Source organism: Lissotriton helveticus, chromosome 7 (assembly GCF_964261635.1).
Source record: "Lissotriton helveticus chromosome 7, aLisHel1.1, whole genome shotgun sequence".
NCBI lineage: Eukaryota > Metazoa > Chordata > Amphibia > Caudata > Salamandridae > Lissotriton > Lissotriton helveticus.
The window spans coordinates 1,587,095,593-1,587,117,456 of record NC_136068.1 but is presented as its reverse complement, the minus strand read 5'-3'; the positions used below and the strand labels follow the sequence as shown (position 1 = coordinate 1,587,117,456).

Sequence of the window (21,864 nt, the reverse complement as noted above, 5' to 3'; positions counted from 1 at the left end):
AGGACCCCCTGAGTGACTGATTTTAACAATTCCTAGGTCAGGGACATAACAACATATGAAAAATAACAACCTACGCAATCAACTGTTTGCTTGTCTTATCTAGTGACAGAGAGGAAAAAGAAGCTAATAACAATTAAAGTTCTGCTTTTTATTAACTCAATCAATAAAAATACATGTTGCTTAAAAAGATTTATAACTCAGATTCAATGAGCCAATAACATCAATATTTAATAAAAGACACAATACATTTATACAGAAAATGTTTTTAAAAACAATTTTTTACGGTGGCACAACAATACTATCGACGCGCGTTTCGGCGACCAGCGCCTTCGTCAGGAGTAACCACGTACTACCTAAAAAGTATAAAAAGAAAAAATACACAATAGATACTATTTAATCAATCATAATGCCAGTTTAGGTATAATACATAGACATAAAAGCAATTGTACATAACCTTGAAGCAGAACGTAACATTTTATCCAAACCCAAATAATTTGGAAAACCTCTCATTTTATGACAAGCAACAAAAAACAGACTAGTAATATCTAGTCTAGTGAATATATTTATTTCAATGCTCATGTTCTCACAGCTGTATTGATTTTAAGAAAGACGGCAGACAAAAATAGGCATATGATGCACCTAAATGTAATCCCTCATTATACGTTATAATAAACTCCTATTGATATCTTCTAATTTACATGCTTAGAGACCTAAAGCATATAAAATAATACCACATTTTAACAAGGTCTTGATGATATATCCTTATTTAAAAAATTTCAGATTATAGAACCTTAAGCATTTTGGGTAGTTCTACCACTTAGATTTCCAGTTTATAAAGCCTTAAACGTTTTGAACAGCTCTACCACTTGCTAGATCCTGATTAGTATTCTTTATTTCATAATATACATCCAATACTAACTAAATCGCAGAGTTTTAACAGCGCGAAACACCTGGGTCTCAGCATGCAGTGATAAAAATAAAGTTATCTGTAAAGATAAATTCACTATATGTAAGTGATACATTTATTTAGTGTTATCTCTCGTAATTTACACTGTATTAGGAATAGAAGCTTACATTTTGGGCAATAGATGTTTTTTTTACTATTTTCAGTTTCGTGAATACATTATATTGTATCTTAACTTCAAAGCTTTTACGGGCTGCGCTTTTATCGTTATTTCGACTTGCTATAATGTACATAAGGATAAAGGTTAGTTTCCTCAGAAACGATAACAAAGTCACTAAAAAACGCAAAAGGATAAAACACAAAACAAAGGCCTCGTAAATATCCAGGTTCTAGAAAAATAAAGCGATAGGAGCTGGACAATAGCGGAAAAATGGTTACCTGTTAATTTCATATATTGTCAATTCACAATGGTTATGGCTTACGAAGTTCTTCACAACGCACAAAAAGTGAGGTCAAGAGTACAAGAAGCTGTAAATATAAACCACAGATGTTCAGTCATCTAGTAGAGATATATGTATATTTCTCTGTGTTAATATGTATTAACATAGGTTCCCTTGCCAATTACCTGAAGTTTCATAGCTGCTCATGCGGCTTCGTAAATATCATTGGATTTAGAAGCCAACAAATCTGCAAGTCGTCTGATACGATTTCATAGATGTAATTAAAAGGCACAACTTGAATCTGTGAACCAGAAACAGAGAATGCCATTAAGTGATATCGAGCCCCCACGGTCGGGCATAGAATAGAATTAATCACCCAGTTACCTGAGATGTGCCGATATTGATATTCGCCTCCTGGTCTGCGGATAAAAAGGGAGTATACACTGCAGATATAGGAGAGAAAGCATTGGTAGAATATACTTAATATTTCTACTAATTGTTTGTTAATTTCAATCTAACCATAAAATAATAGAGAGTTTCTCCGTGAGCCTACCTGCTCTAAATATGCCGATGAAAAATCCTCCTGATATGGGGATATTCGTAAATACAATGATACTGTGGAGCAAATAGAAAAAGAATAAACTAAACTTTACAGAGGATCCATCCTCATATCGAAGTTAAAGACGCGATCTAAGATTCGTAGTAGCGCTTACCTATAATGCAATACGATTAGTGCAGACCAGGGGCAGATGACGACGTGCTTCTTAGTTCGAAAATTCACAACAAACACTTTCCGGCGTACAGCCCTTAATAAACGGTCGACTCATTGGAGAAAACCCGCCCATATAGTCATGTGATCTATTCAAATAGCGCGACTATACCACAGTTATCGGACTAAAAAGCGGACTTCTGAGTAAGCTGCAGAAAGGCTATGTGTTGTCGGAATTCTATAGAAATAGACATCGGACTAAATGTTAACCGAGGGTCCAAACAAATACGGGCGCATAGAGAATGTTATCGATATCGCTCCGAGAAGGAAATAGACATCGGACTAAATGTCAGCTATTAGTCCAAATAAGTACGAGCGCACAAAGGATGGTATAGAGAGCACTCTAAAAAGAAAGTATATGGGGCTGAAACATACATTTCTGGATCGACTATACAGCTTGGGAATTTAAAAAAAAGGAATCAAAAATGGATACTTTGCATATATATATATATATATATATATATATATATATATATATATATATATATATATATATATATATATATATATATATATATATATATATATATATCAATGCCAATGCAATTAGCTGTATGACAGGCACAGTTCTCAATATTTATATACTAACCATACATCATAGTTCACATGGTAGACAGATACTTGGCATATATATATATATATATATACATGCAAATCTAAATGGAAATAACGATCAAGTATAACGAATAAAATTATCATATGGTGATTAGCCTATTGCATTCTCCCACGGGCATTCACTATTAAGCCCGTGTCTAAACGTATCTAAGATGAAAATCCAGTAGACCTCTCGTTTTTTCCTAATTGGTATACCTCCTTTCGAGTCAGGCGTATGTATTTTTTCTAATATGCGCCATTTGAACTCGTCTGGGCCATGGTTTTGCTCTATAAAGTGCTTCACCATGGGCGCCAGTAATTTTTTGTTTTTTATGGCTGAGCGATGTTCTGTCAATCGCACCTGGATGGTCCTAGACGTTTCGCCAACATACCCAAGGAGGCATGGACATTGGATATAATATATAACATTGGAGGTTTTGCAGTTCCACATTTGATTTGCGTTAATTGTATGACCATTGTGTATAAACTGTTCACCAGTAATGATCGTACCACAAGATTTACATGAGGATCAGGGCACTGTACCTTTAACAGGTTGGTTATTAATGATCGATTTCTGTAAGAACTTCTGTTGGCTGGACGAACTGTCAAAACGTGAATGCACAATATGATCCTTAATGTTTCGATTGCGTCGATGCGCAAAAAGCGGTTTAGCCAGTTTCTGGTCATTTGTGCAATTACTATTAAGTATGTGCCAACTTGAATTAATAATCTGCTTTACCTTAGCATTAAGGGTTGAATGCCTGGTAATGCAGACTATTTGTTTAGTTTCTTTGGCAACTTTAGATCTTAGAAGACAGTCTCGATCATAGTAACGAGCCCTCTTGTAGGAATCCCTCACCAGCCGGTGAGGGTATGCTCTTTCAATGAATTTAGTTCTCATGAAACCTGCTTGTTTATCAAAGTCTGCAAGGTCCGTGCAATTGCGTCTCACCCTCAAAAATTGTGAAAAGGGAATGCTCTCCTTCTGGTTACGAGGGTGAAAACTTTGATAATGCAGCAAAGTGTTTCTAGCTGTAGGTTTTACAAAAAGGTCAACTTTCAGTTTACCTTGATCATTTATTACGACAATGTCCAAAAAATCTACTCTTTCAGCACTTATATGCGACGAAAATTTTAAGTTGGAGTCTGCCATATTAATCCAACTAAGAAATTCAGTCAAGGTCTCTCTCCCATTGGTCCAGACAAAAAATATATCGTTGATATATCTGGTCCAATGGGAGGTAGACTCGTAAAAAGGGGCAATCTCGTTATAGATACATCTATCTTCAAAAGAAGCCATAAATATATTTGCCACCGATGGAGCCACCGATGCACCCATACTAACGCCCTTAATTTGGCGATAGGTATGAGTACAAAATATAAAGATATTTTCTGTAAGGACTATTTTCAAACATGCAAGGATAAAACTGGCAGGACAATCTATCTTTTGATCCTCAATAAACCATTTGGTAGTTTCCATTGTCGCCGTTAGTGGAATATTACTGTATAAAGACTCAACATCTAACGTGACAAGCAAGTCATTGGATGAATTAAATGGCAAGTTTTCAATTTTCGCGATCATATGGCCAGTATCTCTCACATAAGACGTGATCTTAGGGATGTGAGGCCGAAGATAATTTTCTACATATTTGGATAATGGTTCCGTAATGGTACCTATTGTAGATACTATCGGCCTATAAGGCGGGTTATTCTGGTCTTTATGGATCTTCGGCAGTCCATATACACAAGCAGTCTTTCCCTGATTATGGTTTAAATAGTCATATTCTTTCATGAAAATATCTCCTTTTTCAAGTGCTTGCCTAGTCAAGCGCTGGATTTCCCTGGACAGTGAATTAGTAGAGTGTGTTTTAACATTTGTATAAAAAGAGGGGTCATCTAGCATTTTATACATATTAGCTTCATATTGGGAGGAGTCCATAACGACTATACCTCCCCTTTATCGCAGCCTTTTATAGTTAGTGTTTTGTTTACTGTTAAAGATTTCAGTGCTAAATGTTCTTCTCTGTTTAGATTATAAAGGGGTTTAGGAACAAACTGCAAGGCTTGATCTAATTTTTTAAGGACCACGAGTTCAAAGGCTGCAACTTCAGGTCCTAACTGGTCCAATGATGGACTAAATGTAGATGGAAGAGATAGAGTTCTAATATTATCACTATTGTCTTCTATTTTATCATCTAGACCAATGAATCTTTTGAGTCGTATCTTGCGAAAGAAAGAGATTATGTCACAATGTAATTCGAAAAGATTTGCAGTAGAATGGGGAACATAGGAAAGGCCTTTAGATAGAAGATTCACTACATGGTCATCTAACTTTGTTAATAAGCATCATTGGGATCACCATCAGAGTCTGATGTTTCAGAGAAAGTGTTCACCCTTTGCTGTTGGGTTCTATGTTCGTCTACATAATGGTTTTGTTGATAGAAATCCATTCTTAAATAAGGGTAGGTGTTTTCTATTGAACAAAATCTCTTATCTTTCGCTAGTTTATCATTTTTTCGTTTATCTAAATAATTAGAAAAGGATTCTAATTATTTATTAGATTCTTCAATCTTTTTCATAGCTTCATCTATACTTCCAATCTTTTTAATTTTTTCCTCTAATTCTTCTACCTCTGTTTTGATTTCTACTGCCAATTCTTTGGCAGTTTCATCTATTAAAATCCCAATGATGCCTATTACGAACCAGAAAGCAACTTTAATTCGGCCCAAGCAAAACGCAATCAAGGACAGCCTTTTTTAGGCAATCGAGGGATGAACCGGGGACGTCCAAGGGTAAGTTTTCAGGCACAGAACAGAGGAGGGTACAAACCTCAGCACCACTACCAACAAGAGGAACCTCAGTTCATCAGGGAAACAAGGAATCGCCAATATTGGAAACCAGGGATGTAATCCCCATTTTCAATTTGTCAAAAACAAAGTTAGATGACCATGTTGTGAATCTTCTATCTAAAGGCCTTTCCTATGTTCCCCATTCTACTGCAAATCTTTTCGAATTACATTGTGACATAATCTCTTTCTTTCGCAAGATACGACTCAAAAGATTCTTTGGTCTAGATGATAAAATAGAGGACAATAGTGATAATATTAGAACTCTATCTCTTCCATCTACATTTAGTCCATCATTGGACCAGTTAGGACCTGAAGTTGCAGCCTTTGAACTCGTGTTCTGTCACTAGATAAGACAAGCAAAGAGTTAATTGCCTAGGTTGTTATTTTTCATATGATATTAATATGTCCTTACAGTGACCAGCACCCAAAATCTATATTTCACTCTGGTAACTTAGCTGTCCTATGTAGAAAACCATAGGAATGATTAATTTCAAATACTGTATCTCAGGAATAGTCCTAGCTAGAAAAATAATTACATAATAATGATTAAAAATCTAATACAATGTTAAAGTCAGAGTTTTAACAAATCTTAAGGAAAAGTACATTTTAGAAAGCTACCTTTTCCCTGCCTAAATGTCCCGGTGGATAATTTGCATTTGCTCTCCAACTTCCTCCAGTGATTAGCATTTGAATGGGGTGTGAAATTGCTTGCAGGAGCTACACAGTAGGTCACTGTGACTGGCATAGTCAGCCTGAATGAGCAGAGATGGCTCCGCTGAATCTCATAGACTATACAGGGTGGGGGCTGTAAACATCCTTTTTGATGTTACAGTGCCAAATCCTGCTTGAGTGTGAAATCTTACTTGACATGTCTGTTTGGTATTACTTTTTTACAATAACATTTTAGGTAACTTCAAAGAGCGAAAACAGGACACTAAATAATTATTGTGTATCCACTGTTTGGTTGGAGGGAACCCCTGCTATTGTCCAACCAGAGGTCTGGCTAAGTTTATTGGAGAACAGTTGCTGCCTGAAACTGGATTTTTGTGTTAGGTGTGGTAGGGACACGAGCATTACCATAGTTCACTCCCCACACACAACCCAGCCCCCAGAGCCCAAGTTTAGTGTGGTCAAAGTCTCTCACCATCTTGAAAATGCCCAAAGTTGGTAGTGATGGCAGAGGGACCTTTTACTCCATTGGGTAGAGTATGCCCAGGAATCATTGTGGGAGGCAGAAATGGGGCACCTCCAGTCACTCACTTCAGCACACTTGTGGACCTGAGGAAGAACAGAAGAGAATTGCACTAGCTATCTGAGACCTGAGAGGAGCCCTGAATGACTGGACCTGTTCCCTTTTGTATCCAAAGCAAAGCAGTGGGATCACATGGTCATATGGCTAACGTCCTGTCCAAGAAACAGGGACACAACAAGCTACAAGAAGCCTTTCCTACAACTGTGAGTTCCTAAGTGCCTTCCTGGAGGTCCTAGTGGGGTTTAGAAGTGTACACCTGTGGTGAATTGGAACTTAAAGGATTAAAGTCACAATCTTTGACAAGGACAAACATGGTTGGTGTATTTGGCCTACACTCCTTCGTGATCAGCTTCAAATTGCACCTAGGTTCCAGTCACCACAACCATTGAGTATCACTGGTGTTTAGAGCTTTATGGAGCTATTTCTACATAAAACTTTAAAAAATCATATCTCTGGGTTCCATTATTGGATTTTTTTAATAGTTTTTGTGTCATTTTGTTTAATAAATTATACTCTATTTTGACAAGGATTGTGATTATTACTTGATGTGCACACTCAAACCCCTCAACTAATAATCCAATGTCTTACAATACTTTTTTTGAAAATGAAAAAGCTGGGATTTGATGCTATGTTATGTTGATAAATGTGTATAGCGCACGTATACCCTGAGGGGTCTAGGCTCTAGCTCAGCATTACGGAAACAGAAGCTGTAGTGGTGACTAGTTATTAAAAAGCCAGGTCTTTTGGAGCTTTCTAAATGCTACCAGTGAGCAGGCGGCTCTGATGTTGGAGGGCCGAAGATTCCAGTCATTGGAAGGTCCTGAGATTACGCTGCTTCCTCTCCATTTTACTTTTTCAAAGCTGGAGCCGGTAACCTTCATTGAACCTCTAGACCTAACGTTTCTGCTGGGTTCGTACCAGGCTAGAGTTTGTTTCAAGTGTTCAGGGCCAGTATTATGAAGGGCCCTGTATGTTATACAAAATGCCTTGAATTTGTTGCAGTTTCTAACCATCAGCCAGTGGAGCCCCTTAATGGCTTGAGAAACCGAGTAAAACTTAAGAAGGTCTACAAGTAATCTGGCTGCCCCATTCTGTATGGATGCCATTTGTTCAGGTATTATTTTTAAAGGTTTGCGTACAGACAATTGCAGTAATCTATCTTTGTTAATACTAGCAAGGTAATCATTGTTTTCCTAGAGTTGGGAGAAATGAAGGGAAGAATTTTCCTAATGATTCCAAGCGTGTTAAAGCAGGAAGAGAAGACTGAGTTTGCTAAAGTTCAGCTTTTCATCGATTAAAACTGCCAGATTTTTTTACCTTTGAGACTGGGGATGAGAGTGGTCCCATTTCAGAAGGCCAACTGGTAGGGATCTAAAATTGTGGATTATTTATAAAAAAAAGAATGACCTTGGTTTTATCAGAGTTTAATTTAAGGCAGTGTTTGCCCATCCACACACCAATTGCTCTCATTCAGTTATGAAGTTGGACGTTTGTACAGTTAGCATTGTCGGAGGCTGACAGCACAATTTGTGTGTCATCTACATAGGCAGTGGGGAAAACACAAAGGATCTGAAAAGAGAGGCTAGTTCAGTGACATATAGATTGAAAAGTAAAGGGCTAAGTGGTGACCCTCACAGGACCCCACAAGGAAGGGAGAACGGCTTGGATGTGAAATTGACCAGCATCACTGCATGTTCTCTATCCCTCAGAGATGAGACCAGAAGTGCTCAGTCTCTGCTTTTTATGGCCAGAGTTTCGAGACGGTGGATCAAGATGGAATGGTCCACTGTATCAAAAGTAGGTCAAGCAGGATGAGGGCTGCCTTGCCTCCTCCATCCAGGACGGTCCTTAACTCATCAGTGACTTTTACCTACCAGGTAGGCCGCTCCCCCTCCGCACAGCACTGCCTGTGTGCCCCTGCCCCAGCTGCCGCTGCTGAGGAAGTTCGAGGCCCTCCACCACCCGCAGGCTACCACCTGCGCCTCATTCCTAGAGGCCAGTGGTAAGCCGTAGGTAGATTTGTTCATCCTCCGCTTTATTGCTTTTATTGTATTGCCTGTATTTTTATTGCTGTGTCTGTAACAGCTGTTGTCTGTCTTCCCCCGCTGCCTGTACGTGGGGCAGAAGGGCACAAAAAAATGATGGAACGGAGGGCAGAAGGGCACAAAAAACGAGTGGACAGAAGGCAAAAGAGGCATGAAAATGAGGGGAAAACGATTGGCACAGAAGGCAAAAAGGGCACAGAAATACCGGTAAAACAAGTGGCACAGAGGCAAAATACAGAATACAGAAATACAGGGGAAGCTAAGAACAGAAGGCAGAACGGGCAGAGAGGCACGGGGGCAGCGAGGAAAACAGAAGGGAAAACCGGGCAGGGACACGGGGCAGAGAGGGGTACAGAAGCAAAGACCAGGCAGAGAGAGCACAGGGACAGCGAGGGGAACAGAGGGAAGAAAAAGGGGCACGGACTCTGTGCCACTCGTTTTTCCCTCGTTTTTTGTGCCCTTCTACCTTCTGTTCCACTCGTTTCTTGTGCCCTTCTGCCCTCTGTTCCACTCATTTTGTGTGCCCTTCTGCCCTCTGTGCCACACGTTTTCCCCTTGTTTTTGTGCCCCTTTTGCCTTCTGTTCCACTCCTTTTTTGTGCCTTCTGCCCTCTGTTCCACTCGTTTTTTGTGCCCTTCTGTCCTCTGTGCCACTCGTTTTTCCCTCGTTTTTTGTGCCCCTCTGCCTTCTGTTCCATTTGTTTTTTGGGCCCTTCTGCCCTCTGTTCCACTCATTTTTTTGTGCCCTTCTGCCCTCTGTGCCACTCGTTTTCCCCTCATTCTGTGCCCCTTTTTCCTTCTGTTACCTTTGTTGTCCCTCACCGCCCTCGCTGCTGCGTCCCCTGCGCCCCCACCCCCCTGACTGCCCCTGCCCATTCGCTGTCCCCACCTCCCCCCTCCCAGCTGCTCTTCCCTCCCACCTCCCCATATATGCCGCCACTGTGCAGCCGTGCGGCTGGCGCGCCAATGGCGCGACTAAGGAAGGCCCGTCTGCGCCCATCCGCACCTGGACTGTGCCCAGCACCAGAACCCCTAGCCCACGCACCTGCCACGATGACCACCGCCACTACAAAGTCCAGCACTCTGCACGCTCTCATCTCTGGACGGAGCCACACCTGCTTCAAGGCCGCCCCGAAATGCACACACGGCCCCTTCATCTGCCGGAACTGCAGCTACACCAGCCTCAGAGCCGACAAACCACCTGCCAAGAAAGACACCAACCACCTCCGATGCATACTACTGAACACCCGCTCCACACGCAAGCATGCCGTCGAGCTCTGGGACCTGCTCGACACAACATCCCCGAACGTCGCCTTCCTGACAGAGACCTGGTTTAACAACTCCTCCGAAACCGACATCGCCATAGCCATCCCAGACGACTACAAGATCACCCGCAGAGACCACACCAACGGAGTTGGAAGAGGAATCGCCATTGTCCACAAGAACAGCATCAGGGTCTCAACTAGCGCCGACGACACGCTCAGCACCGCTGAACACATGCATTTCCAGATCCACACAGACCCTAACTCCACCCTCAGAGGCACTGTCATCTACCACCCCCGCCCCCAGTTCAGCGACTCCATCGCCGACTTGATCAGCATGCACGCCCTGACCTCCACTGACTACATCCTCCTCGGAGACCTGAACTTTCACCTTGAGAACAACGACAACAACTCCACAACCCGGATCGATAACCTCACCAACCTCTGACTGAAGCAACTCGTCGCAACGCCCACCAACTCCGCCAGCCACACGCTCGACCCCGTCTTCTCCTCAAGCCTGCACGTCTCCGTCAGCCACACCACCAAACTCCTCTTGACCGACCACCGCTGCATCCACTTCGCCTTCCAGAAACCCACCGCACCCAACAGATCCCCCGCCGCTGCTGGAGCAAAATCACCAAAGACCAACTACACGCAAACCTCGCTCTCAGCCCACCCATCGAACCCTCTAACACCGACGACACTGCCCACAGCCTCAGATGCTTGATCGAGGACTGCACCAACACCCTCGCCCCGCTGAAGAAACCCCCCCACAGAGACACCAGCAAAAAGGCCAGCTGGTTCACCCCAGAACTCCTAGCCTCCAAGCAAGCCTGCCGGAAACTGGAGAAGAAATGGAACACAGGGAACAAATTCTGGACAGCCACGCAGCATACAAGGACGTCATCCGCAACCACCACCACCTCATCAGGGCGGCCAAGAGGACCTCCTTCAAAGACCGCCTTGACAACAACGCACACAATAGCAAGGAGCTCTTCAACATCGTAAAGGAACTCTCCAACCCCAGCTCCAACATCAACGACATCCCGCCATCGCAGCCCTGTGCGACTCCCTCTCCACCTTCTTCCACCGCAAGATAGCAGACATCCACGACAGCTTCATCAACCAGACAGCCCCAACAGACAGCAACACAACAGACCCTCCGCACACCATCGACATCGACCCCCTGCTAGCCTGGGCCAGCGTGAGCATCGATGACACCATCAAGACCATGCGTACAATCCACTCCGGCACTCCGTCAGACACATTCCCGCACCACGTCTTCAACAGAGCAAACACCTCCATCGCACCACACCTGCACAATGTCATCAATCTTTCCCTTGAGACCGCGACCTTCCCAGAGATCTGGGATCAACGCCCTACTCAAAAAACCTAAGGCAGACCCAAAAGACCTAAAGAACTTACGGCCCATCTCTCTGCTCCCTTCCCGGCCAAGGTCATCGAGAAAACCGTCAACAGACAGCAAACCCGATACCTCGAAGAAAACAAAATCCTGGACCCTTCCCAGGCAGGGTTCCACAGCAACCACAGCACCGAGACTGCCCTCATCACCGCCACCGATGACATCAGGACCCTGCTGGACAACGGCGAGACCTCAGCACTCATTTTCCTAGACTTCTCTGCCGCCTTCGACACCATCTGCCACTGCACACTACGCGCACGCCTCCACGCCGCAGGGATCTGAGACAAGGCTCTGGATTGGACCACCTCCTTCTTCTCCGGCAGGACCCAGAGTGTCCGCCTCCCCCATTCCGTTCCATAGTCTCCAAGATCATCTGCGGCGTACCCCAGGGATCCTCCCTCAGGGAGGATCCCACATGGCCTAGCTTGCACACGTAGCCCGACAGCACGACCTCAACATAATCTCCTCTGCTGACAACACTCAGCTGATCCTCTCCCTCACCAAGGACCCCATCACCGCCAAAGCCAACCTCCATGAAGGAATGAAGGCCGTCACCGACTAGTTGAAGACCAGCCGTCTGAAGCTGAACTCGGACAAGACAGAGGTCCTCATCCTCGGCTCCAACCCTTCAGCCTGGGACGACTCCTGGTGGCTGACGGCATTGGGGGCAGCCCCGACACCCACCGACCACGCATGCAACCTGGGAATCATTCTCGACTCAACGCTCTCAATGACCAAGCAAGTCAACGCCGTCTGCTCTTCTTGCTCGCAAGATCTACAGATGGATCCCAACAGATACAATAAACACAGTCACCCAGGCCCTCGTCAGCAGCAGACTTGACTACGGAAACACCCTCTACACGGGAGCCCCGACCATGCTCATCAAACGACTACAAAGCATTCAAAACGCCTCGGCACGACTGATCCTCAACATACCACGCCACCGCCACATCACCCCCCACCTAAAGAGACCTGCACTGGCTCCCCGTCAACAAGAGGATATCCTTCAAGCTCCTCACCCACGCACACAAGGCACTCCACAAGAGCGGCCCAGCCTACCTCAACAGACGGCTCTCCTTCTACATCCCCAACTGCCAGCTATGCTCCGCCAACCTCTCACTCGCCACCGTCCCGCGCATCCGAAGAACAACCACCGGTGGGAGATCGTTCTCCCAGCTCGCCGCCAAGACATGGAACACCCTCCCACTGAGCCTACGACAGACCCAAGACCTGCTGACCTTCAGGAGGATACTCAAGACCTGGCTGTTCGATCAGTAGCGCCCGCCAGCGCCTTGAGACCCTTGCGGGTATGTAGTGTGCTTTACAAATGATTGATTGATTGATTGATTGATTGAATCAATGCAGTCTCTGTGCTGTGTCCAGATCTAAACCTAAACTATGTGGAACCTAATAAAGGGTTAGATTGGATGAACTGTGTCAGTTCAGTATTCATAATTTTCGAAGGGAAAGGCAGTCTGGATACAAGGCGATAGTTGGCTGGATTTTCAGGGTGCAAATTAGGGTTCTTGAGAAGTGGAAGAATGTTTTTCGACACAGAGGGCCTCTGTGAACCCTGAGCAGAAGGTTTTTCTCTGCCTGATTTGAAAGTTTTAAGGGGGCTACTTTAGTGATGGCACTGTTTAACCGTGTTTAGTGACGGCAGTGTTTAACCATTGTGAGTATTTCTTTGCGGCATACTCTGGATCTGGTGGCAGAGTAGGCTGAGAACGAGAAAGCTGTTGCAACAATACATTGGAGTCCATGTTGCACCAGCCATGGTAGTTAGTGAGGCTAGTGTCGCTCCGTCTGTCTTCTTGAGTTAGAGAAGTGATAAGCGTGGCTCAAAACCACCTGAGCAAACTTACCTCACTCAGATATCATTCCCATAAAATAAGCCAGCCAGACAGTGTAGAAGAATTAGAAAACATTTATTAGGCCATTACTTTCTCTATAGAGAGGCCCCGTCAGGACTTCACTCCAAGGAGTGAACTGAGAGGACTGCCGGTTCTCAAAACGACAATACATTATAACATGTTACAGAAACATTAGTCACGCCCCTAATGGAAAAGTATAGGACTGGAGAAATTGTGAACAATGGGTGTACACATGAAGCCGCTGCACCTGCGGGAGGATGGCTGTTATCACCCTCAAGGCCACGGAGCCGAGACTCCGCTCCTCCCGGGCATGGGAACATTACTGATAGCAAAGAAACACATTTCGTTGTTAGTTTTCTGCAAATTCTAACTCAAGGCGAGAAATGCTGAGACCAGTGATTTTCTGCTCATAAGGGAGGGGGCATTGCAGTCTGGTCACGGAGACATGTTCCCAAGATGGCGGCACAGGAGCTAAGCTGAAAAATTGCTAACTGGAACACAAAAATAAGCAATTAGTCCTAGATACATATGCAACACATCATTTGGTTAGACACACTATGCTAACTTATACATCATCATGTTGAGTGAATTGAGGGGCGGGAAATGCGAAACCTATCAAGAAGGGATATTGAGTTTAAAGGTAACGGCTATGTGATCAGACCAGGTTAGAGGTAAAAAGTCCTTAATAGCAATAAGAGGATTATTATAGAGAATGGTGTCTAAAGTGAGGCCTGCTGAGTGGGTGGTCTGATGCAAAAGCTGTGGGATACCTAAGTAATTAATTGTTTCTGAAATGGCAGCCATATCTTTATCCTTAGGGAGATCAAGGTGGAAATTAAAATCCTCTAGTATAGTGTAGTCACTGCTACAGGCCCGACCTCCAGGAGGGTGCCTATAGATTTGAGAAAACAACTTCTTGGGCCTGGGGGGTGGGGGGCAGTAAATCAATAATCCTTCATAGGAGTGATTTTTGGTTATCTCTAAGCAAGAGGAAAGTAATCATGATCCCTCCACCTCCTTAATATGGTCTATCAAGTCTAAAAAAAGAGTAGCCCGGGTGAGGGGTAGCATTAATTAAGTCAGGGCAGGAGGTTGCATTAGCCCAGGTTTCCATAATAAAGATGATGTACAGCTGATGGCCATCAATAAGTTCTGCCAGTTCTAACGTGTGTTTCACCAGGGAACAGGCATTTATAAGACTACAGAGAATTTTAGATGGCGAATCGTCGAGACCGCTTTTAGCATAAGGCGTTCGGGGACTATGGGATAGCGTTGGTGCAGGAATATGAAACCTGCAATTGCTGCACAAGAGATCGCACCCTGAGCAGAGATTTAAGTAGGTCCATGCAGGTGCAGCCCTGGTTTGTGGTGTTTAGCAAGCGCAGTACGTTACCTGAATAGATAACTCTGTAGTATCCTCTCTGGGTTGGAACTGGCAAGGGTTCTAGCACTAGGCGCGATCCGGATGCGAACGGGCGCTGACGGACTTGCCTTTGGCACCTGCTGCGTGCCGTTTGCTGAGAAACCTTAGAGTTCTTTGGCTAAAACTTACACACAAGACCATCTAGTGGCTCTGTGGTGCTGCCTACTAACTCGAAGGAATTGCCAACTGGAGATCCGGTCAAGGGTTCCTTAAAAGCACTGTTTCAAAACGCTTACATTTTTTTCAGTTATGGCAATACAGGCAGAAGGAGACTGCAGCATGAAAAAAATGGCATCTGACTAGTCAATTTGCATTTTGAGGTTTAGGAATGTTGCTAAGAACATTTTGTTTATTGTTCATTTCATCCCATCCAACCCCTTTTTGTGTGGTTGAATGTTTTCGCACCTTTTTTTCTCATTACTTAAGCAGAATGTAAAAACACAATTAAACATACTTGCATGCTGTGATTACATGCCCGCCTTTGTCCTTATTTTGTACTGAGTTTCAAGTGCTGACCCCCTCGATTTAGTGTCTCCTGAGGCCCTGGCCGTGGCAGACACTTCGGAGACCTGGATACAAACTGAATTCTCCAGTCCAAGCTCGACAACTCGGGGAGTTGGGACAGTGTTAACAAGTATTGTGTTTTAGTCCTGTGACGCGTGAAATCATATAAAAAATAGCTGAGCACTAGTGTTGGCGAGACTGAGCCAGTTTACAGGAGGAAACCAAAGAAACACGAGTCATGTCACACCCTGGGTGGAAATAAGGGAAGAGGGCGAGAGGGGAGGTGCGGGTTAGCACGTGATCATTCTAACCGAGTACAAGCACTAGGACGAAGTGCAAGAAAAGTGCTTAGTCACCATGAGAAGAACTACGTATGATGGACGAGCGCCTCTTCCTATTGGTAGGTAGCGCTGTCCGTCTCCGTCGCACACGCCCTTCCTAGTATAAATAGAGGCGTTGTGCGTTGCTTTTTCAGACCCAGCTCTGAGTTGTGTTCTTGCTTCAACAGTGTTTGAACGGAACGTGGCTCCGAGTCCAGCGCTCTCCTGAAAACTTTATCCATCTTTTACCTACATCTACAACTACCGCCGACAACCCCACCATCAGCAACGCCATGGAGTCCCAGGTGCGCCAGAACTACAACCGCGAGTGCGAGGCGGCCATCAACCGCATGGTCAACACCGAGCTGTACGCCTCCTACGTCTACCTGTCCATGGTGAGTACAGGCGCCGTCTGTCCGTCTCTCTCTACTCCCCGTAGATGAGTCTGTCTGTCTGTCCTTATTGTACCGTCGTCTACGTCTCCCGGTCTACCTGTGAGTACAGACGCAGTGCGGTGTCTGTCTGTTCTTCCTCTTAGTGAGTACAGACCCTGTTTGTCCGTCTTTACTCTCCACACAGAGCTTTGTCTGTCCTTCTTTCGGCTTAGTGAGTCCACATTCTGTCTGTCCTTGCTTCATTGTTAACAGCGATCTGTGTGCTTCCTACGTGTACCTGTTCTTTGTGAGTGCAGGCGCTATCTGTCCGTCTTACGCTCCGAAGTGGGGTTTGTCTGTCTGTCCTCAGTGTACTGACAACACCGAGCCGTACGCCTCATGGTGAGCTCGGGCGCCGTCTGTCCGCCTTTGCTCTTCGTAGTGGGGTCTGTCCTTACTACAATACCCACGCAGGCTATGTCAGGCAGGGCTCGTGAATATACCTGTCTTTGCGTAACCCGGAGGTGCGGGTTGCAGCTTTAGAGGGGTAGGGGGGGTTTTCTGCTCGTGGGAAAGCTGTACCTGCGATGGGGTGTAGTACTGTGACTGCCATCATGCGTATGGAGGTCTGTTGGCTGTCTCTGTTCCAGTAGTGTCTCCTTAGTGCGGGCGTCCCTATATGGATTGGAGGGACGGCAGTGTAAGGTGAAGCCTAGTTTTCCTGCCTAGAATTGGCACAGGTGGCGATGCAGAATGTTCAGGGACCTCGAGTTGTGCTATGCCAGGGCTGAGTAGGTCACTTTATCGTACTTTAAATGTATATAGCACTTCAGAGCCATAGGCCAAAGGCTCCAATTCACACCGGGTTCCCTTTGGCGTCCAAGGTGGCAGGCGTATTTTGCTCTTTGGCCTTCTTGCAGGAGCTAGTTGATGATCAGCATTGGACCCCAAACATGTTGTGGCAACCTGGTGGGTGCAATTGAGATGTTTTAGTGGAAAAGAAAAGACTAATGTTATGTATGTGTCTACCAACTTTTTTATTTTTTTATTTTGGAGTCCTACCCATGGCCACTGGAATTATGAGCTGCTGTTGCTTTTTTTTGCATAGTTAGGGATTGCTGCACTTGCTTTACAGTGCATGCGCTTCAGATTTTAACAAAAGAAAACGGTTTCTAGCTGAAACGTATCCAAATTAAGTGCGGGATATGTTTGCTTGCCTTTCGCACAGGTTGACCATCTTTTAGTTGCTTATTGATGTTTGGTTGTTAAACTGGTACTAATGAGGGGAACTCTTTGCGCAGACAGTTATGCTTTAAAAAAAATGAAGGATATGAAAACATGCCACATCATTTAATGCTTTGCAGCATAGTTCCCAGGATCTGTAATGTAGAAGGCAAGATAATGGGTATTGTGACAAAAGTAGACTGGAACAGGTGCTATACTTGGTTCAGTGTGCAGTGGGGGGTCCAGTGCCAAGCCAGAGACCAGGAAGGCCTCTGCTGTGCTATCCCGTGCTGCAAGGCTTGAGGCCGTTCTTATTGCCTTCTTTGTTCATGTTCTGGTGTTAGGAAGTTGCCCAACTCCATGCCTAGAAAATTATAATGTATTATATTTTCTGGGGAGCTGGCATCCATGCTTGCACGTTAGGCGCATAATCACCCCTAATGGCTCGTGCGTAGAGCAGGCTGTTTCGGTCTTCTCAGCTTAGAAAGGATTCTAGAACCGAGGCCTGCTGACTGTGGAGTACCCCTGGGGTTCCTGATGATAGCGGGGGCCTCGCCGCTGCACCCTATACTCTGGTAATACTTGTCATGGTACAAAATTGCAATTGTATCATATGTGAGGCTAGTCGTAGAGGATAGCGGATTAAATGTATCTATAGAAACCAACAATGACTAACGTGCTCCCCCAGATGTGCACTCATTCCTGCTTGACCATCCATACATTGCACAAGGGGAACTCCTCGGTCCTGCGCTGTTGAGCCAGACCTAAAAAAGGCAGGTTTGACAGGCCCCCCACCGAGAGAGCGAGGCACGGTGACAGTGTGCCTGATACTGTCCCCTGCTAACCCTTCTGTCACTTGGAGCTGTGATCTCTTGACTGCCTCTCCTATTTTTTTTCTACAGTCCTACTACTTCGACCGGGACGATGTGGCCCTGAGTCACGTGGCCAAGTACTTCAAGGAGCAGAGCCACGAGGAGCGCGAGCACGCCGAGAAGTTCATGAAGTACCAGAACAAGCGCGGGGGGCGCGTGGTGCTGCAGGATCTCAAGGTGAGCGCGCGCATGGTTCTGCGTGATGTCAAGGTGAGCGCGCGCATGGTTCTGCGTGATGTCAAGGTGAGCGCGTGTGGTACTACGGGAAGGATGTCAAGGTGAGCGCGTGTGGTACTACGGGAAGGATGTCAAGGTGAGCGCGTGTGGTACTACGGGAAGGAAGTCAAGGTGAGCGCGTGTGGTACTACGGGAAGGATGTCAAGGTGTGAGCGCGTGTGGTACTGTTTGATGTCAAGGTAGGTGCGCGCGAAGCTTGCTGTAGGATATCCAGGTGAGCGCACGTGCTGGTGCAGGATGTCATGGTGAGGGGCACGTGGTACTGGTGCAGGATGTCATGGTGAGGGGCGCGTGGTGCTGCTGTTATGCAGCTGGGCGCACGAGTATGACTCCGGACATGACATTACAATTAGTAACTTGATAACAGATTACATGCACACCTAGCCTTAACCGCAATTCTGCTCTCTTCGTTTAGTCTGTACCCTTATGCATTTGAAACTGTCTTCCCTTAACACAAAGTTTTTCCTGAATGCCATGGTAATCTGTTTGGTGCCCAAACATGGATTGCGCAATTTGTGCATAACTCGAGAGTAGATTGTGCACATATTTTGCATCCCTCAACTTTTCAGTGTTGCAACTCCGAAGCTGTGAAAGCGTTCAGTGTGATTACATTCACACCAACCATAATGGGGTCTCTTCACTTCCCTTAACTACACCCCACCGGCCCCTCTCGGCTTATTATGGGTTAATTGGATTTCAGAGTACAGGTCTGGTACACATTGTGCTGGTTTTTCCAGCGTGGAAATCATCCTTGTATGGCCGGGCGGGGCGTTCTTGTGGCCGCTGTGGCTTTATAAGACCCATGGAATAGAAAATGGAGGTATGTGCACGGGGAAAGGGTAATATTCCAACAACCTTGTACCACAGGAGGCTGGAAGTGTTCCAGCCACTCGACAGCAGAAGGGGGTCTTCAGTACAGCCTCTTGGGGAGCACCCTGACCTTTAAGTTCTCCTTGACCTCAATAACACTGCCTGTGATGTCACGGAGTTAGCATGGTTTTATTAGGAGCATGAGATGGCGGCGTGGGGCCCTGGAGCTATTCTAACGCACTCTGTCATTTTCACAGAAACCGGACCGTGACGAGTGGGTCAACACCCTGGAGGCCATGCAGGCGGCCCTGCAGCTGGAGAAGACCCTCAACCAGGCCCTGCTGGACCTGCACAAGCTGGCCACCGATAAAGCCGACCCCCATGTAGGTATTCGAGGCGCTTGCCTGGTTCACCCTGGTCCGGAGCAGTGGGCGGGCGAGGGCACACATCCGTTTCTTGTCCCACTTTTCACTGCCCTTTGAGACCCGAATACAACGGAAATGCCAGATTTCCATCCTTGTTCTACAGATGCATTTTGTGCTTCATTTTCCCTGCGGTCCCACGCTGAGCTCCTTTAATAAAATTTTTTGGTTCCTAGTCCTATTTTTCATTATCCGAGCAAGAAAGGGAAGATGTAGATAGGAAAATAAATGCAGGGGTGAAGAGGTAGGTGGAGTAAAAAGACATTGGGTGGGATGAAGGCCAGGCAAGCCTTAGTATTCTAAAGCTTTGAAGGAACAATGTCAACTCCTTCAGAGCACTGAAGGCGCGGTCTCTGGTCACCGCACACTTGTTTTCTCTCCCAGGGTAGCCACGTGGGAGTCTGGGGAGGGGGTTGGAGTATTGGGGGTGCTGGTGCTTGTGGACCCAAGGTCTGCACTTTTTAGGCCCCACGCTCCTAAATACGGACATGGCCTTTTGATCTCGCTTGTTGTTTCTCTTTTGCACTCGGGAGATCAGCAAACGGAAGTAGCTGCAACGTTTTGCAGGCAGAACGCGCCTACAGCAAAATCGTATATGAAGCCCTAATCTTAAAAGATTTTAAAAGTGACATTAATTTTGAACCCTATCGCAGTTGTGGCTAAACGACACTTAAAAGGGGAGGACGCAGCTTACATCTGTAATTGGAGCCCGTGGCTTATGGGCATGCAAAAGAACCCGAAACGGCTGTCTCGACATTGCAGTTTCTGACGAGTAACAAATGAAACTGATATTAAGTGAAACACAATTTGCAATGTTGTAGTTGTTCACCTGGAGCAACACCAATTGTATGCAGTCAAAATTAGGTAAAATGGCTGTTTTATTAACAAAGTGCCTGTATTTAAAACTGCTCAGTCATTTGGCACTGGATTCCTGTGTGCCTGCAATGGGATAAATCTGACCTGGGAAACTTTATTTTCTTTCTAAATTCCACCCCTTCCCCAAAACAAATTGCATACACCGCTATTGGTAATGGAGCGGAATGTGAACATTGCGTAATAATATTCCCACTATCTCATGTCACTGCTGCCCCTCCCTCTTCACTGCATTACTGCTCCATCTTCATGGCACTGCTTGTTCCCTTTCATCTGCATGCTAGTGCTCCCCATTCTTCATCTCATCACACTACTCCCATCTACCATACTCCACCCCACTTCAACCTGCCCCGATCTGCACCTTCTGGTCTTCCCCATCTACCCCACTTGAATGAAAGCCACTCCTATTTACCTCTCCCCCAATCTACCACACCAAACGTACTACAGACTACCCCACTCCGATTAACCCACTCCAGTCTGACCCACTCCAATCCACCCTGCTCAACTCCAGTCTACCCTACTCCACCGACTCCACTCTACTCCACAACAATCAACCGTACTCCAGTTTAGCCCAATCTACTCACTTCACACACTTTTAGCCATGCTGAACAGGAGTCTCATTGATCAGCATGGCTAAAACACATTGCAGAAGCCAAAAGCTGTTGCATAGGCGAAATAGATTGGATTTGCCAATGCTTGTTTTGGACTGTTACCCTGCTGTCTTTCTACCTGTTTCTTGTATTCCTGGGTGATTTGTATTTTAACTGGGTTTTCTCTCTTCACAGCTCTGTGACTTCCTGGAGTCTGAGTACCTGGAGGAACAGGTGAAGTCCATCAAAAAGCTTGGCGACTACATCACCAACCTGAAGCGCCTGGGCGTGCCCCAGAACGGCATGGGCGAGTACCTGTTCGACAAGCACACCCTGGAGGAGAGTAGCTAAGCTCCCCCAGGAGGGAACACCGGCCTGCTACTCCCACCGAACCTGCATTCTCATTATTTACACTGCTTTGACTCCATCAGAAGGCGTGTGTGGGGTGGGGTTCTTCTATATATATCCAGGCTACCTGCATCGGCGGCTGTGCTTGTCGGCATGTTTCAAGAAATAAAGGTTTTCAGCATCATACTCATTGTGATGGCTTCATTCATGGATTGGGGAGGAGGGCAAAAATACTATGGTGGAGTTACTGGTAGGGCACTTGAATACCCAGGTCATGATAGAGGGTGGAGTCTAGACTAAATATAGATTGCCTAGCCATAGACTGCCAAGGAATCTATAAACCTCTAACACTGATGCCCAACTCTTTCTGTAATAAGATCTACTCGTGCTCAGTGAAATCGTACCGAGCTTCTAAGATTTTTAGCCAGGTAATGGTGATCACATCAGACAAGATTA

At 45.5% G+C, this 21,864-nt stretch overlaps 1 protein-coding gene across 1 annotated transcript; it reads left to right on the top strand.

Annotated features, from left to right (window-relative positions):
- Positions 1-15,900: 15,900 nt before the first annotated feature.
- LOC144770537 (ferritin heavy chain B-like) lies at positions 15,901-21,594 on the top strand. The gene is made up of 4 exons (XM_078655139.1): positions 15,901-16,053; positions 18,159-18,305; positions 19,433-19,558; positions 21,256-21,594. The coding sequence occupies exons 1-4, from the start codon at positions 15,952-15,954 to the stop codon at positions 21,409-21,411; spliced, it is 531 nt and encodes a 176-aa protein (XP_078511265.1). The 5' UTR covers positions 15,901-15,951; the 3' UTR covers positions 21,412-21,594.
- The last annotated feature ends 270 nt before the right edge of the window (positions 21,595-21,864 follow it).